At 44.6% G+C, this 18,419-nt stretch overlaps 1 protein-coding gene across 1 annotated transcript in view; it reads right to left on the reverse strand.

The window, feature by feature from the left end:
• Positions 1-18,419, reverse strand: part of TMOD1 (tropomodulin 1) — a 100,020-nt gene that overhangs the window by 45,356 nt on the left and 36,245 nt on the right. The window contains exons 3-4 of the mRNA XM_003820614.5: positions 9,965-10,121; positions 2,904-3,023 (exon numbers count right to left, since the gene is read on the reverse strand). Of these exons, the coding sequence (XP_003820662.1) occupies positions 2,904-3,023; positions 9,965-10,121 (277 nt within the window). The remainder of the gene's footprint in view (positions 1-2,903; positions 3,024-9,964; positions 10,122-18,419) is intronic.

Below are 18,419 nucleotides of genomic sequence, written 5' to 3' on the forward strand. Positions count from 1 at the left end.
CATCAGCCACCCAGCCTGTTTTCTGCTGCCTCAGGCTAGAAAGCCTGGTACCATCTCAGCTGCTCGGCCTCTGAGCCGGCACGAGGAACAGCTGGGCTCTTGGTGAAGCTGCATCTCAGATGCAATCCCACAGCTCTGCCCAGGCCTTGGCCTCGTCGAAGACCTGCCTCCTCCATTCCCCCATCCTCCAGAACACCCCCTCCTCTCCACTCAAACTCCTGCTTCCATCTAGCTCTCCCTCATGCCCCTAGTCCCAAGTTTCATCTCCTTGGTGTGGCATCCAGAGCCTTTTCTAATGTGACCCCCTCCCCGGGTCCCCAGCCAACTTCTCCAGCCTTGCCCATCACCCTCTGTTGCCTACCCTCTGTGCTCTGTGTCCTCCCCTACCCTGGAGGGCTTCACTCAGGTGACACTGGGTGATGATGCTGCACATAGGCCCTAGAATGAAGTTGCCTGGGTTTAAACCCTTTGGGCAAGGCATTTAACCACACCTTGCCTACTTTCTCCATCCGTAAAATGGGGACAGTAATAAAATTTCCTTCATAGGATTGTTTTGGTCAATAAATGCAATAAGGTCTTGAGAGCAACTCACATAGAACCTGGGACATGGTAGGTGGTCAAAAGTGTTCAGTCCCTCCTTCCCCAGAGATGCTGCCATCTTTCAAATGTCCAACATCAAATGACAGGCATCCAAGGTTAGCCAGTTAACACTGGTGTAGACTTACAGCTCCCCTCTCCTTCCCAGACTTCGGCAGGATATTGCGTCGTTAAAGATAACAATAAATAGCCACGCCAACAAAAATAAAGAGAAGTAGTTTCAAGAAAGCCACACAGAAACGTAGCACAGAGTTGCAGCTCTGACCTGGCACAGGAACCGCAGGCGCCGGCAGTCATTTGATAATCCCTTTGAGCTGCCTAATGAGGGGAGTGACGTCATGAAGGGTGATTGGAGGAGAAAGTCCAGGGTAAAAACAGCCCCAGTCCATGTGGAGATGCGGCACCAAGGCATCAGCCACCTCCCTGCCTCACAGATTAACCCGACCTCAAGGGACTTCGGGGAGATGGTTTGGTTGAAGTGTGATGTATAATATACGGGCTCAATGGAGGATCTACTGTGACTCGTGTGGCTTCTGACAGAATAAATCCCTGCCCTAGCAAACTAGGTTCCGGAGTTAAGTGCTACCTTCCCAGCTGGGTGAAGCACTCACTGCTTCTGTACTTCATAGTGAAAGGGAAAACCATTCTCTCTCAGTCCCAATACCCTTCAAGCCATTGCCCTTTGTCCTTCAAATTCCCTGTCTCCTGAGGAAAGGGCTGTCTGGACTTGGGATCTACACACTGGCTTTCCGCATTCACTCCTCAGGTCCCCCAGACCTGGCTTCACCTGTCACCACCCAGAGTGCCCCTTGTGTATAGTTGAGTCTTCTCACTGCCCCTGCACATCCCCCAGTGGCTCCCCCACCCCTGAACGAATGTCACCAAAGTCATGCACAACACTACTCACAAGTCGCAGAAGGCAGCTGTGGCCTGTCAAGTCCCTGGTGCTGGTGCTGGTGCCCTCCCACCTTTGCCGTGGCCTCTGGGCTTACATGCCTCTGAGTCTCCTGGCCAGCCCTGAACCCTCACTCCGTCTCTGTGGCTCCTGCATCCAATTCTGCCCATCTTGATTTGGCCTTTGGTTCTCAGCCTATTTGTGGCTAACTGATCCACATTCTAGCTTTGCCCCATTTCCACGATTTGCACCCCCGCCCCCAACCCCCACCACCAAAGGCTTCTACGAGGGCCATGTATTCTTTCTGGAGCTTGACAACACTAATGATGCCCAAATCTCTATCTTGAATGGGAACCCCCTGTAGCACTCCAGAACTTCCTATACAACTGACCCTACTTGGGTGGCCCACAGGTGCCTCAAGTGCCACAGGTTGTAAACTGAACTCTGTATCTCCCCTCTTCCTGCTCCTCCCTTGCCATCCATCACTAATGGCACCAACACCACTTAGTGTCTGAGGTTACCCTGCTTGACTCTTCTACCTCACTCTCACAGCCAATCAGTCACAGGCATCTCCTTCTACCCTCTCCCCTGCCCACCTGCCTCGAGCCTTTCCCCACCCCGCCCACCCTCCTGCCATCACCTGGGCTATGATTAGCAGTCTCCAAGCCTGCAGAATAAAAACCCACCCACTCCCTGGATCAGAGAGCACAGTAGGTGGGGAGGGAGTGCACAAGGTGCCGGATGTGGCCAGAGCCTGACCTTCCTGTGGGGATGGAACACCACAGCAGTGGGACAGAGACTAGACAGGAGCAGCAGAGAAGTCGGGGGAGGCGGGGAGGGGGGCAAAGGGCTCTGAATATCAGGCCACCTTCTGGAGTTTTGGGGGTAGTTTGTGAAGATCGTATGGAAACACATATGAAGATGGAGGGCATGGGGCAAATATGCGATATACAAGGGTGACCCCTCAAAGCTGGCTCACTGAGCCAATTGCAGGCAAAGTGGAAAGTTGCAAAAATCAAGCCCTTAGTGAGCCTCCCAAGCCAAAGACACCAGAGGCCCTCTGTCTGTTTTCCCTCTGTCCTCTCTTCCCAAATGGTTTGGGCAGGATTCAACGCTAATGGCTGGGAAAGGGCATCTGTGGGCTCTCCCTGAGATACACCCACGTCCCTCTGGCATGGGGTCTCATGGCAACAGCAGATGGCTCCCTGGTGTGGTGGGTTTGCGTGGTTTTCTCTCTATTTTCCTTGTTTTGGTTTTTGAGAATGGATTGTTGTTTGAACACTCTCGGTCTCCTCTAGTTCTTGTTAGAAATAGAGAAGGTGTTCATGCTGAAATGAGCCCTACAAGGCTCCCTGCAGATGTGGGTCAAATCCTTCTGGAGGATGTGGAAAGCTCCTGGAATGCCTCTTACCTGCAATGTCACAGAGTTCTGCATCTGAAGCATTTGCCAAGGCTTCCTCCAGCTCTGGTTCCAGAGTCACACTTTCCAGCACAGGATCCAGTGGCTTCTGCTTAGGAACCCAGACCTTTCCTGAAAACACACAGGGGACCTGTCACGGGAGTGGCTGCAATGGAGCAGCCTCTGGTGATGGCCCTGCGTGGACCATTGTAGAGCCCTGTGGGTCCCTCCATGCTGAGAGTCCCTTCAGGTTTCTCCCTCTGGGGACCAACTTCTCCAAAGAACAGGAATCAGGGATCTCCAACACAGCACCCCTCACACTTGAAAAGAATGATTTTATAACTTGGTCCAAGCTGACTACCCTCTATCAAAAGCACTGGTCATGACCAAACAATCTGTAAGTAGGAAAAAAATATGAAAGAAAAATATAATAGAATGCCAGGGTATGGGATACCTTAACCAAAGGTTCTGAGACCTTGGGAAATGAGAGAAAAATGTATAAACATTTCTAAACAAACAAATAAAATATGAAAAGGGAGAAAAATAATGCATCCTTGCCTCATTATCATATTTTTAAAGTGTCAGATTCATAACAGAATAAGGGGAGTAAAGAGGTACATATGAGGACAGTCACTGTCATGCCCACCCATAGGAACTGGTGAAGAAATTATGGTGCATCCATGCAATGGACTTCCAGCAGTTAGTATAAAGGATGATGGCGATTGCTACTTACTAAGAAGGAGAATGCCTAGGAAAAATGTTGTGTGAAAAAGGCAAGCTTACAAAGTAGCATGAACAATTTAATTCCATTTATGAGAAATTGCATATGTATATTTATTTACTCAACAACATTTATTGAGTGCTTCCTATGTGCCAGGCACCTTTCTGGGGGCTAGGGGACAGCAGTGAGTAAAATCCTCAAAAGCTTCTGATGTAGTGAAAGGAGAGAGATAATAAACGTATAAAGATATGGAATGGTATTAAGCATTATGGAGGAAGACAAAGCAGGACAAGGGCCTAGAAGATGACAGGATGGGTTGTGGGTGGGGTGGGCACCGCTGTTTTGGGAAGGCTAGTCAGAGGACGCCTCACTGAGATGACAGCCTGTGACCTGGGACCTGATAGAAGTGAGGAAATGATCCCCTAAGATCAGGAACAAGACAAGGGTGCCCACTTTTACTGCTGCTATTCAACATTGCACTGGAAGTTTCAGTCAGAATAAATAGACAGGAAAAAGAAGTCAGTGGAATCCAAACTGGAAAGGAAGAAGTAAAATTGTTTCTATTTGTAGAAGACATAATCTTATGTATAGAAAACCCTGAATTTCCACACAAAAAAACCTATTAGAACTAACAAAGTCAGCAATATTGCAGGGTACAAGATCAACATACAAAAATTAGCAGTGTTTCTGTACATCAGCAATGAAAAATTTGAAAAGGAAATTAAGAAAACAATTTCATTTGTAATACATCCAAAGAATAAAACTTGGGAATAAATTCAACCAAAGGGGTGAAAGACTTGTACAATGAAAATTATAAAACATTACTGAAGGAAATTAAAGACCTAAATAAATGAAAAAATATTTTAAGTTCTTGGATTGGAACACTTAACATTATTAAGATGGCAATGCTACCAAAAGCAATCTACAGATCCAATATAATCCTTATCAAAGTTCCAACAGTCCTTTTCCCAGAAACAGAAAAGGTGATCCTTAAATTCATATGGAATTACGGGCCACAAATGCCAAAACAATCTTGAAAAAGAGCAAAGTTAGAGCACTCATACTTATTGATTTCAAAACTTACTAAAAAGCTAAACAGCGTAGTGCTGGCATAAGGATAGATAGATAGACAATGAAATAGAATTCAGAGTCCAGAAAGAAACCCAAACATCTATAGCAAATTGATTTTCAACTAGGGTGCAAGGTGCATTCAATGGGGAAAGAATAATCGCTTCAACAAATGGTATTGAGACAACTGAATATCCACAAGCAAGAGAATGAAGTTGGACCCCTATTTCACACCATATGTAAAGTTGAACTCAAAATGGAATGACTTAAATATAAGTTAAGACTATAAAATTCAGGCTGGGCGCAGTGGCTCATGCCTGTAATCCCAGCACTTTGGAAGGGTGAGATGGGCAGATCCCCTGAGGTCAGGAGTTCGAGACCAGCCTAGCCAACATGGCAAAACCCCATCTCTACTAAAAATACAAAAATTAGCCGGGTGTGGTGGTGCGTGCCTGTAGTCCCAGCTACTCAGGAGGCTGAGGCAGGAGCATCACTTGAACCCGGGAGGTGGAGGTTGCAGTGAGCCAAGATTGTGTCACTGTACTCCAGCCTGGGAGACAGAGCAAGACTCCATCTAAAAAAAAAAAAAAAAAAAAATATATATATATATATATATATATATATATAATTCTTAGAAGAAAACATAAGGGTATGTCTCTATGACCTTAGAATTGGCAGTGGAGTCCTAGATATGATAACAAAAACACAAGCAACAAAAGAAAAAATAGATCAACTGGACTTCATCAGAATTTAAAAGTTTTGAGCATCTAAGGATACTATCAAGAAATTGAAATGACAATATACAGAAGGGGAAAAATATTCACAAATCATATATGTGATAAGGTCTAGTATCTAGAATACAGAAAGAACTTTTACAACTCAACAACAAAAGGAAAAACAACCCAATTTAAAAATGGGTAAAAGACTTGAATAAACATTTCTCCAAAGAGGATGTACATATGGCCAACAAGCACATGAAAAGATGCTCAACATCATGGCTTGTTAGGGAGATGCAAATCAAAACTACAATGAGATACCACTTCACACCCATGAGGATGGCTACAATTTTAAAAAATGGAAAATTCATGTTGGCAACAATGTGGAAAATTGGAGCCCTCGTGCATCGCTGATTGGAGTGTAAAGTGGTATGGTTGCTATGGAAAAGAAGTTTAGCAGTTACTCAAAAAATTAAACATAGAATTACTATATCATTCACCAATTCCACCCATAGGTATATACTCCCAAAGAATTAAAAACAGGTATTCAAACAAATACTTCTACAAGAATGTTCAAATCAGCATTAATCACAATAGCCAGAAGGTGGAAATAACTGGCATGTTTACCAGTGGATGAATGGATACACAAATTGTGGAATATCATTCAGGTATAAAAAGGAATAAAGCACTGATTCGTGCTACAACATGGATGAGTCTGGAAAACATTGTGCTCAGTGAAAGAAGCCAGACACACAAAGTCACATATTGTATGATTTCATTTGTAGAAAATATACAAAATAAGTAAATCCATAGATACAGATTGGTGGTACTAGGGGCTGGGGCAGAGGGAGTGGGAGAGTAACTAACTGTAATAGGTACAGGGTTTTATTTTGGAGCAATAAAAGTGTTTTGGGCCTTGATAGAGGTGGTGGTTGCACAATGTTGTGGATTGTTCATTTTTAAATGGTTAATTTTATGTTATATAAGTTTTACCTCAATTTACAAAAACCTACACAGCTCACAGTAGCTGTTGATGGAGGATAAGCTGAAGGGAGGGCGGGTGGAGGTACAGAGATGATTAGGAGGTCGGTGTGGGTGCAATACCAGGGTCGTAGTGGTGAAGGTTGAGAGGGAGTGGGAAGCGCATAGAGAAATGTCCAGAAAGATATTCCCTAAAATGGGATCAGTGCTTATTTTCAGTGAGGAAATGATTGTGAATTAATTAGCTTTATTGTGTAAACTGTTTACAGCAAATATCAATTACCTCTATCAGCAAAACACACAACAGAATCATTTGGGGAAAAAATGTATCATAACCTCTGTTAATATCAGATTCCAGGGATCCAGAAAAGAGGAAAACACACAAGGAAAATAAAACCCCTAAAAAGGAACTCAAGTATTAAAATGACTAATGCAATGGCTGAGATGAATATTCAATAAATATTTAAGACCTGTGGTTTATTATACCCCATAACAGGTTCCTCCAGTGAGGATGGCAACTCTGAGCCACTGTAAGAGGTACCTAGACTTCTTCCCTTCATCTTACTAGTGGCATGTGAATGTGATGGCTGGAGCTTCAGCAGCCACATAGACCATGAGGACAAAGACAGGTTGTAGGGGTGGCAGAATGAAAAGCCAGAAAGGGTTGTGATCCACGATGCTAAGGAATATGCCTTACTAGCCCTGGAAAGCCTAAGAAAATTAAATTCCTTGATTAAGTCTCTGTTACTTTTATTTTTCCCCCCAGCACATGCAGCCAAATCTAATTCTAATGAAAACATCCTGCCTGGAGCTATATTCTGGTCTCTCCCACTTGAATGAGAAGGCCTCCCTTTCCAAATTCCTCAGGGCTTTGTGCCAGTTTATGGCTCTTCCCACATACTATCAGGTCTTACGGTGTGGGGTGCTGTTTCCCAGCAGCCCAAGCTGACTGTAGGCCTGGTGTGGGGGAAGTGCTTGGTAGAGGCTGGAGTGAATGGCCCTGAGCCTGCCAGTCAGAGCTGGAGGGTCTCCTGCCCCACTGGCTCTGAGACCTCCACTTATTCAAGTCATAAGAACTCCAACAACTAGCATTCAAATACTCCAAGATGATGATGATGATGATGACGATGATGATGAGTCTTTTGGGCTTGTTGCTGTATGGAAGTAGAATGAATGCTAACTATTCTCCTTGGTCAGCCTGGTTTTTCATGAAGACAGTCCAGCTCTGGGAGGCTAGAGAGCTTTTCCCAGCTCTGCCCAGTCCAGAGCTGGAGGAGTGGCAGGACTGATTTGTGTACCGTTCAGACTCCCTTCCCCATCCCTCACACCATCCTCCAGGTCCTCCCCTGGGAGGGGTGTGGGTACATGAGGAAGTGGACGCCAGCAATGACTCACCTCGCTAGGTGTCCACCCAGGTCTGCTGCCCATCCCCACTCCCTGCCCTCGTCCTCACCTTCTCTCCTGCCACCCCCTCCAGGATCCCTCTGACCACGCGATCCTTTCAAAATTCAGAAGTTCTATAATCTAGATGCCCCTTAGGCCTCCCTGGACTTCCAGTTTTCAGTGAAACCTGGACTGAGCTCCAAGTCCAGGATCTGGAATGGTTCGAAGTCCTCTGCACAATGTCTACCCCCATGTGCGTCCTCATTTTATGAAGCAGCTACTTAGTGCCGGGCATTGTGCAAATGCAACTGCGATACAGGGGAGCCAGCCACAGATGTGGACCCGGGGCTCACGATGCTTGCATTCTTAGGGGTGGAGGGAATGGAAGAGACTGAAAAGAAACAATTAATTACACAATTAATTAATTAGAATTAGTGCTTTCATTCAACAAATATTTATTAGGTGCCTTCTATGTGCTACGGATTTATTAGGTGCCAGGAACAAAATGATGAACAAGACAGATATGGTCTTTGCATTCCTGTAGCTGGTATTCTAATGAAGTAGTGCACAAATCCATTAAACATTTATTTAATTTTAGCTCATCCATTCATCCAACAACTCTCTACTCACCCCTACTATATGGCAGGCCTCGCACTGGCTGCATGCTGGGAGTACCACTTGAGCAAAAACAGCCCAAGTGGTTGCCCTCAGGGAGTTTACAGGCTAGTGAGAGAGACAGATGAAAAATAAAGAGATGCTGATAAGATGTGAGTTGCTCTGAAGGACACACATAGGCTCCTGTGTTGGAAAATAACCAAGCCAGGAAGTTGGAGAGGGACTGCCTGTCCTGAACAGAGTAGACAGGGATGGCTTCCCTGAAAGAGAAGACTGTACAGTTGAGACCCAAAGGACAATAATAACAACTAATACTTAAGTAGAATTCATTTCCTGCCAGATGCTGTTCTAAGCGCCTGACAGAGATCTGAACTCACTTAACCTTCATTACAACCTCATGAGGCTGGTATTTTCATCATCCCTGTTTTACAGAGAAGAAAATGGAGGCACAGTAGGTTAAAACATTTACATATGTTCACACAGCTAGTAAGTGGTAGTGCCAGGATTGCAACTCAAATAAATGTAGCTCCAGGCTGTTTCTGACTATTATATCTTACCGGGCAGGAGGAGCCAGCCATGAAGAAGACAGCATGGAGCTGGGCAGCAGGACCAGCACTCCAGGCATAGGGAGTATGTGCAAAGGTCCTGAGGTGGAAAGTTTGAGAACAGCAGAAGGAGGCCTGTGGAACAATGGGATGAGGGGGATATTGGAGGGGGGCAGAGGGTTTGGAGAGCAACGGGAAGTCTTAGAATGGATGGTCAGGGAGGCCCTCTCTGTTTCCTGGGGCCTTCAAGATGGCTTGCCTCAGGCTGGAGCAGAGAGTATAATGGGACAGACGAAGGAAGGGAAGCTGCAGCTGCCAGAGAGAGGAACTTTGGAGAAAGAGCAGAGAGAATCTGGGTGGAGATGGTTAGTGCATCTCTAGTCCCTGGTTTGCATAGGATGGTCCCTGCTTAGGCTTCATGTCCTGATGTCTTTTTTTTTTTTTTTTTTTTTTTTTGGAGACGGAGTCTTACTCTGTTGCCCAGGCTGGAGTGCAGTAGTGCGATCTTGGCTCACTGCAACCTCCACCTCCTGGGTTCACGCGATTCTCCTGCCTCAGCCTCCTGAGTAGCTGGGACTACAGGCTTGTGCCACCATGCTCGGCTAATTTTTGTATTTTTAGTAGAAACAAGGTTTTGCCATGTTGGCCAGGCTGGTCTTGAACTCCTGACCTCAGGAGGTCTGCCTGCCTCGGTCTCCCAAAGTCCTGATGTCGTCATTAACAGTTTCTTCTTTTACTCTCAAAACTGTTTAGGTTTGCGTAAAAAAATAATCAGGACATCCTAGTGAAAGAGGGTTTAGGGAAAAGTTTTGCTGATTTGAGTGGATAGGAGTCTTTCCTCAGTCTACCCCCAAAACTTCATGAAATCTACATCATCCATAGATGCTTTTGAAGTTGGGTTTGGGTGTTTTGGCCAGGCAGGGATGAGGACAAGGAGGCCCAGTCACATTTGGCCCAACACAGGGCCTGGCAGGGCCTGGCATACAGTCGGCACTCAATGGTGCATGGGGAGTGGCATATTATAACAGCAACATTGTTCAGTACCTCGTTTTTCCCCTGTGTAGGGGACCAGATCTTCTCGGTCCTTAAACTCCTTTGCTTGCTTTTCCAAGTGATCCAAGAGCTCCTCTCTTTTAAAGGGGCCCGTGGGCGCCTTGGTGGTCTGATCCTTCTGCCTCAGGCCTGCAGGCAGCAGTGCATTCTACATTGGAGGTTGTGGGGGGCAGGAGAGAGAGAAAGAGAGAGAGAGAAAGAGAGAGTGGTCAGCTGCTGAAGACTTGCACTTCTCCAGAAACTCATCATCGAACAGAAGGGACCTCAGAGCTCATGGAATCCATGGTGTTCCTCATTTTACATGTAAGGAATCTGAAACCCCAGGACAGGGAGGGACTTGTCCAAGGTCAAAGGCAGACAAGGGGCAGAGAGAGGCTAGGACTCAGGTCTCAATCCTCCAGCCCATCCCTGCCTCTAACATTTTTGAAGGAGAGGAGGTGAGGGGTCAAGGCAGCCGACTCCAGTCTGAGCACAGAGGGCACTGAAAGAGCATCTGCTGAATGATGAATATGACTGAGTTGTTGTTTGGATGCATAAAGATATTCACAGGAGTTGAGTTGAGTATCAGGTGGCTCCGGAGAGAGAAGAAGCCAAAAGGGGGTTAAGCTGGGGCCCTGGATGGAGAATCAGGCAGGAAGAGGCAGACCAAAAAAAAAGCTGGAGAAAGGCCCAGGAAAGCAGCGAGGTGAGCAGTGCCCTGCAGAGCTAAGAGGAGGACGGGGCATGCTCTCTGGCCACAGTCCCTGCTGGCCCTACCCGCTGCCTTCTAACCTCCTGACGGGTCTGTGCTCACAACACACTGGTGGTTAAATATTTTGAACGTCGCCCCTGGAGATGGGTATCTCAAGAAACATAACATCAACCAATTGTTCCCTTCTCTTCTTCAAACATAAGCAGGCTTCTAGGTGTGGGCTTACTGCTAAAGCAGATTCCTATTGGGGGGATTGGAGTTATCCTCATGGGCTTCACTTTAACTCAGCCCCCAGTACCTTAGGGAGTCAAAGAAGTTTATAGCTGCAAGGATGCTTAGAGATCATCAGTGCACACACTCTCCCATTAGGGGAACTGAGGCACGGAGCAAGGAAAGATTTGCCCGAGGAATTTCAGGACGGATCTAGAACAAAAACCAGGGTTCTTCTTCAGATTTACGGGAGGAGGATGACCATTTCTAATCGTTGTGTGCCCCCTGTTCCCTGCATTTGCAGAGCTAGGGGAATACATGGGTGGCTGGTATGGGCAGAACATCACCCAAAAGATATGCACCCTCAAACTGACTAAACTGAAGAGTCATTCCACCTCCAACCTTTTTTTTTTTTTTTTTTTGAGATGGACTCTCGCTCTGTTGCGCCCAGGCTGGAATGCAGTGGCGCGATCTTGGCTCACTGCAACCTCTGCCTCCCAGGTTCAAGCGATTCTCCTGCCTCAGCCTCCTGAGTGGCTGGGATTACAGGTGCCCGACACCATGCCCGGCTAATTTTTTGTATTTTTAATAGAGACGGCATTTCACCATATTGGCCAGGCTGATCTCGAACTCCCGACCTCAAGTGATCTGCCTGCCTCAGCCTCCCAAAGTGCTGGGATTACCGTTCCCAGCCCCACTTCCAATCTTTGTACCATTAAAATGCATATCTTCAGTCACTGTCACAAACTCCATATCCTTTTCTGAAAGCCGCCTCTGTGAGGGGAATGTTATCAGGCATATGAAGATCACTGTATGCCTGGCACATAGAGGGATACAGCTTGGGAGGGAATACTACTGTTTAAGGAATCTTTTTAATTTTTTTTACTTTTTTTTTTTTGAGACAGAGTCTTTCTCTGTCACCAAGGCTGGAGTGCAGTGGTGTGATCTCGGCTCAATGCAACCTCCGCCTCCCGGGTTCAAGCAATTCTTCTGCCTCAGCCTCCCGAGTAGCTGGGACTACAGGCGCATGCCACCACACCTGGCTAATTTTTGTATTTTTAGTAAAGACAGGGCTTCACCATATTGGCTAGGCTGGTCTTGAACTCCTGACCTCATGATCCACCCACCTCGGCCTTCCTAAGCCCTGGGATTACAGGCATGAACCACCACATCTGGCCTAACTAATGCATCATTTTTTAAAAGGTGTACTATGCATAACACCACAGTGCTGTTTCAGTAAGAGTCGTGGCTGTAAGATCAGGAGACCGGGGTGTGATCCTGCCTCTGGGAGGGCTGTAAGTGAGCAGGGCCCACCCAGCACAGAGCCCGGACAGACAGATAATGGGCTTGGCAGGTGGTGCTGGTGTACTTGCAGACAGATTTAGGCCACAGATCAAAAGAGACACTGGGAGTTGGAGCTTTTTATGAGAGGACAGTAGGTAGAAAATCAAGGCCTGACTGACTTTGGGGTGGGGGGCATCAGGAACATAAGTGATGCTCCACACATCCCAGTTTTCCTTAAGCAGCAGTTCTCAGATATTGTCCACCATGATAGGCAGGACAGGTGATGCTCCCAGGTGAGCCATGCTTCTGTGGGCATGTCCCAGGTTTGATGGGACTTCCTGTAGCTAGCTGTGTGTGCCCACGCCTTCTCGTCCACAGCAGGGAGCTTACGGTGATGCAAGAGAGTGACACGATACCTCACTGCCCTGCAAACGTCAATGTGTGACTACCCATAATGAATAATCCAAAGTCTTTGTGACATGCCTGCACTTCACAGTTGACCCTACATCAGGCTTAAGCCCTGACTTGGAGTAATAATGATCCAACTACACAATCTTGGGCAAGTCCCCTAAATCTCATTGTGCCTCAGTTTCCATGGCTGTAAAATGTGAATAATGAGAGTTGCTCTCTCATAGAGTGGTTGAGAAAATTAAACTAGATAATGCAGAAAGTGTGCTCAGCACAGTGCCTAACATAGTAAACGGTCAAAAATTATTACTTATGATCCCTTCTATTGTTATATAATCAGGTAAAATATATGTTAATAGGAGATTGGTTACCCAAATATGTATGTTTAACAGGGAATGTATTATCCAAATATAAATTCAAAAAACTAAAACACACAATTATAAAATGAATTAAGCAGTGAAAGCAAGTGCTCATGCTTCTTAAGGATCCCCACAGGGAAGGCCTACAGATTTTCATTACCATAAAGGGTTTTAATGGCAGTAAGATGCTGGGGCATGTTCTGGCCCCAGAAAGACTAAGTATTGCGATAGAAGAAATTCAGGGGTCGTAACTGAGGGGAGAAGGGTTTGCAAACTCTCATCTCTTTTCGAATCTATCTGGTAGAGGCCACGGATTTAGTTAAAGCAGAGTTTCTCAACCTCAGCACAACTGACATTCTGGGCTGGACACTTCCTTGTTGTGGAGGCCACTCTACCCACTGGAGATTGTTTAGCAGCCTTTCTGCTCTCTATCTCCTAGATGCTAGTAGCACTGCCCCCAGTTGTGACAACCAAAAATGTCTCCAAACATTGCCACATTTCTTTTATTTTCTTCCTTTTTTTTTTTTTTTTTTTTTTGAGATGGAGTCTCACTTTGTTGCCCAGGCTGGAGTGCAGTGGTGTGATCTCGGCTCACTGCAACCTCTGCCTCCCGGGTTCAAGCAATTCTGTCTCAGCCTCCCCAGTAGCTGGGACTACAGGTGCCCACCACCATGCCCGGCTAATTTTTGTATTTCTAGTAGAGGCGGGGTTTCACCATGTTGGTCAGGCTGGTCTTGAACTCCTGACCTCAGGTGATCCACCAGCCTCGGCCTCCCAAAGTGCTGGAATTATAGGCATTAGCCTCCATGCCCAGCCACCAAATTTCCTTTGAGGGGCAAAATTGCCCCTGATTGAGAGCCACTGCATTAAACAAAAAGCCATATAATTATAACATGTTATATAATAAAGATTTTTTAATGTATTTCAAAAATACTATTTACATAACATAAAAATATGGCTTCATTTATTCAAGTCTTTATTGAAAGCAGTTGATTTGTAAAAACAAAAATGTCAAAGGCCTTTTCTAATAACTCTAAGCTTATCACATTTTTAAAGTAAATATTGAGAATATCAGCCTCATTAGAGGTTAAAGTTTGTTTTCTTTCTATTAAATGGTATGTTTAACAAAATATCACATGATTGTCAGTAAAACCAAAGATAGATGCATATTTTTAAACTCCTGATTGTTTACCACTTTAACTCGTTTTCAAAAACAGCATGTGATCTCCCATTATATATAAAAACTCAAAGTGAATCAAAGACCTAGATATAAGAACTAAACTATAAAACATTTGGAAGAAAACATAGGCATAAATCCTTCTGATTCTGGATTAGGCAATGGTTTCTTAGATAAGATATCAAAGCAATAAGCAACAAAATAAAAAAGTAGATTACTTGGACTTCATTAAAATTAAAACATTTGTGCTGTGAAGGACACTAGTGAGAAGACAAACCACAGATTGGGAGGAAATATTTGTAAATCATGTATCTCATAAGAGTTTCATATCTAGAATACATAAAAATCTCTTACAACTCAATAATATATGACAAATAACCCAATTTAAAAATGGGCCAGGCGTGGTGACTCACACCTGTAATCCCAGCACTTTGGGAGGCCAAGGTGGGTGGGTCACCTGAGGTCAGGAGTTCAAGACCAGCCTGGCCAACATGGTGAAACCCTGTCTCCACTAAAAATACAAAAATTAGCTGGGCGTGGTGGTGCATGCCTGTAATCCCAGCTACTCAGGAGGCTGAGACATGAAATTTGTTTGAACTCAGGAGGCAGAGGTTGCAGTGAGCTGAGATCACGCCGCTAGACTCCAGCCTGATCAACAGAGTGAGACTGTCTCAAAAAAAAAATTAAAATTAAAAAATAAAAAATAAAAATGGTCAAGTGGCTGGGCACAGTGGCCCATGCCTGTAATCTCAGCACTTTTGGGAGGCTGAAGCAGGCAGATCACCTGAGGTCAGGAGTTCCAGACCAGCCTGGCCAACATGGCGAAACCCCGTCTCTATTAAAAATACAAAAATTAGCCGGGCATGGTGGCGCACATCTGTGGTCCCAGCTACACGTGAGGCTAAGGTGGGAGGATCCTTTGAACTTAGGAGGCAGAGATTGCAGTGAGCTGAGATTGTGCCAATGCACTCCAGCCTGGGTGACAGAGCTCCATCTCAAAAAAATAAAAATAAAAATAAATAAATTTTTTAAAATGGGCAAGTGATCTGGATAGACATTTTTCCAAAGATTATATAAAAATGGCCAAAAAGCTCATGAAAAAATGCTCAATATTATTATCCATTAGGGAAATGCAAATCAAATCCAGAATGAGATACCATTTCACAGCCAGCAGGATGGCAATAATAAAACACAGATAATAACAAGTACTGATGAGAATATAGAGAAACTAGAACTCTCATACACTGCTGGTAGGAATGTAAAATGATACAACCCTTTTGGAAAATAGTTGTGCAATTTCTCAAAAAGTTAAACATAAAGTTACCATATGATGCAGCAGATGTATGTCCACCCAAATGCTTGTACACAAACATTTATAACAGCATTATTCATAATAACAAAAGTACGAACAAGTCTAATGTTCACCAGCTAATGAATGGATAAGACAAATGTGGTATATCCATACAATTGAATATTATCAGCTGTGAAAAAAAACGTAGTACTACAACGTGAATGACCCTTGAAAACATCATACTAAGTGTAAGAAGCCAGATACAAAAGGCCATGTATTATACAATTCCATACAATATATGAAACGTGCAGAACAGTCAAATCTGTAGAGACAGAAAGTAGATTAGTGGTTGCCTAGGGCTGGTGTTATGGACTGGAATGTGTGCCTCCAATTCATACGTTGAAGCCCTCACCCCCAGAGTGACTATAATTGGAGACAGGGCCTGTAAGGAGATAATTAAAGTCAAATGAGGTCATAAGGGTGGAACCCTGATCTGATAGAATTGGTGTCCCTATAAGAAGAGATACCAGAGAGCTGCTGCAACACCTCCTTCCCCAACCAGTCACCATGAGAACACACAGAGAGAAGCTGTTGTTTGTAAGCCAGCAAGAAAGTCTTTACCAGAAACTAACCCCTCAAGACCCTGATCTGGGACTTCTAAGCCTCCGGAATTGTGCAAAAATAAGTCTCTGTTGTTTAAGCCACCTAGTCTGTGGTATTTTGTTAGAGCAGCCTAAACAGGCTAATACAGCTGGGAAGGTTGAAGGGAGATGGAGAGTGACAGCTAATGGGCATGAGGTTTCTTTTTGAGGTGATGAAAATGTTCTAAAATTGATCATGATGGTTATACGACTCTGTGAATATGCTAAAAGAACAAACCAATGAATGGCGCATTTTTTTTTCTTTTTCTTTTTTTCTTTTCTTTTTTTTTTTTTTTTTTTTTGAGACAGAGTCTCACTCTGTTGCCCAGGCTGGAGTGCAGTGGCGTGATCTCGGTTCACTGCAAGCTCCGCTCCCCACCTCCAGGTTCACGCCATTCTCCTGCCTCAGCCTCCTGAGTAGCTGGGATTACAGGCGCCTGCCACCACGCTCGGCTAATTTTTTGTATTTTTAGTAAAGACGGGGTTTCACCATGTTAGCCAGGATGGTCTCGATCTCCTGACCTCGTGATCTGCCCGCCTCGGCCTCCCAAAGTGCTGGGATTACAGGTGTGAGCCACCTCACCCGGGCTGAATGGTGCACTTTAAGTGGATGATTGTATGCTATGTGAATTGTATCTCAAAAAAGCTGTTTTTTTTAAATGGCATATGTCATCTATGGGAGAATGATAAAAGTGGCTAATGCAGTAACTGCACCAAATGGTCATGGAATGCTGAGGCCAGAGGGCTCTTCATGTGCCAGTGGTTCACGGTGATGCTGAGACTGGCCAGGCTAGAGCTGGCCAAATTTCAAATGGTGCCTGTTTTACAATGTGATTTACCTTATTATGTAAATTACTTGTGGAGAAGTTAAATGAACCTGAAAATATCGCCATAGAGCTCTCATGATTATTAGAACCTAATACTGACTCTCACACCCGGGCTACTCAATAGGTGAGGAAAAGAGTTCCCACAACCATTCTGTTGTTGGCTCTGGCCAGGAGAGTATTTGGTGATCATGTATGCATAGAAAAGCACCTCTCATTCTCTTATTTCTTATTCATTCAGTAAACATCTGCTAAATGAATGCTATGTGTCCAGGTAGTGTGTTAACATGTAGGGCTATGACCCCACAAAGAGAAATTAAAAAAATTGGAGTAACCAGGGAGATGAGAGGTGAATGGAGAAAGTAGAGTAAAATTAGAGAAAAGTTTTTCTTTGTTGATCTGTTTTGTTTGTTTGTTTGTTTTGTTTTGTTTTGTTTTTGAGATGGAGTCTGGCTGTGCTGCCCAGGCTGGAGTGCAGTGGTGCTATCTCAGCTCACTGCAACCTCCACCTCCCAGGTTCAAGTGATTCTCCTGCCTCAGCCTCCTGAGTAGCTGGGATTACAGGTGCATGCCACCATGCCCGGCTAATTTTTTTTTTTTTTTGTATTTTTAGTAGAGATGGGGTTTCACTGCGTTGGCCAGGCTGGTGTCGAACTCCTGACCTCGTGATCCACCCACCTTGGCCTCCCAAAGTGCTGGGATTACAGGCAGGAGCCACCACGCCTGGCCTAGAGAAAAATCTTAATTACACATAGTTATTCACTAAACACATGGTAATCAAGATCCTAAATGGAGGGGAAGGTCTACTTTACTGAATAGCAAAGAAGAATCTATAACAAGCCTATACATTACATTTAAAGGTACACTTTCATGGTGCCTGTGGGAAATTGAACTCATTTAACCTATAAGGAATTTAAATCTCAATCTTAAAATGTGCACAGGATAAATTTGCTGGGCAAGTGCTTTTTTTTTTGTAGTTAGTTCAAAGGGAAGCATCAATCTGACTCCACCAAAGCAGCCGTCAATTCATTAGAGGCACTGAAAGTCACATGCACTTGTCACACAAACATCCTTACCCCAAAGACAGGTTGTGAGATTTGTATATAGGAATCTGAGGATATCTTTATGTCCTTATTTAACAATTGGAAATTTGCTCATCTGAGGAGGTCAGTGACTAATACCTGGATGATCTTTTTATCATTACCTGATAGGAAATTTAGTGCAGGTTTTAAGGAGGAGGAAATTCTAGATTATCTCTGATCTTAGGCTAAAATTATATAATAGCTGTGAGTTACCTGGGAGTGGTGGGGACTGGGGCATACTAGAGCGTTCATGCCTCCACACTACCCAGCTCCAGCAGACTGCTGACATGTAGGAATGTGGATGTTGTTATTAGATCTGCTCAGTTTTGTGTGAAACCTCTTGATTTTAAAATATTGACACGTAGTCCAAATATTTTAATAACAATGTTCAGGCCAAATAAAACATATCTGCAAGGCAGACTCAGCCCATAAACTGCCATTATGCCACATCTGATCTAAGGTTCCTAGCAAACTAAGAT

The sequence above is a fragment of the Pan paniscus genome, chromosome 11 (assembly GCF_029289425.2).
Source record: "Pan paniscus chromosome 11, NHGRI_mPanPan1-v2.0_pri, whole genome shotgun sequence".
Lineage (NCBI taxonomy): Eukaryota > Metazoa > Chordata > Mammalia > Primates > Hominidae > Pan > Pan paniscus.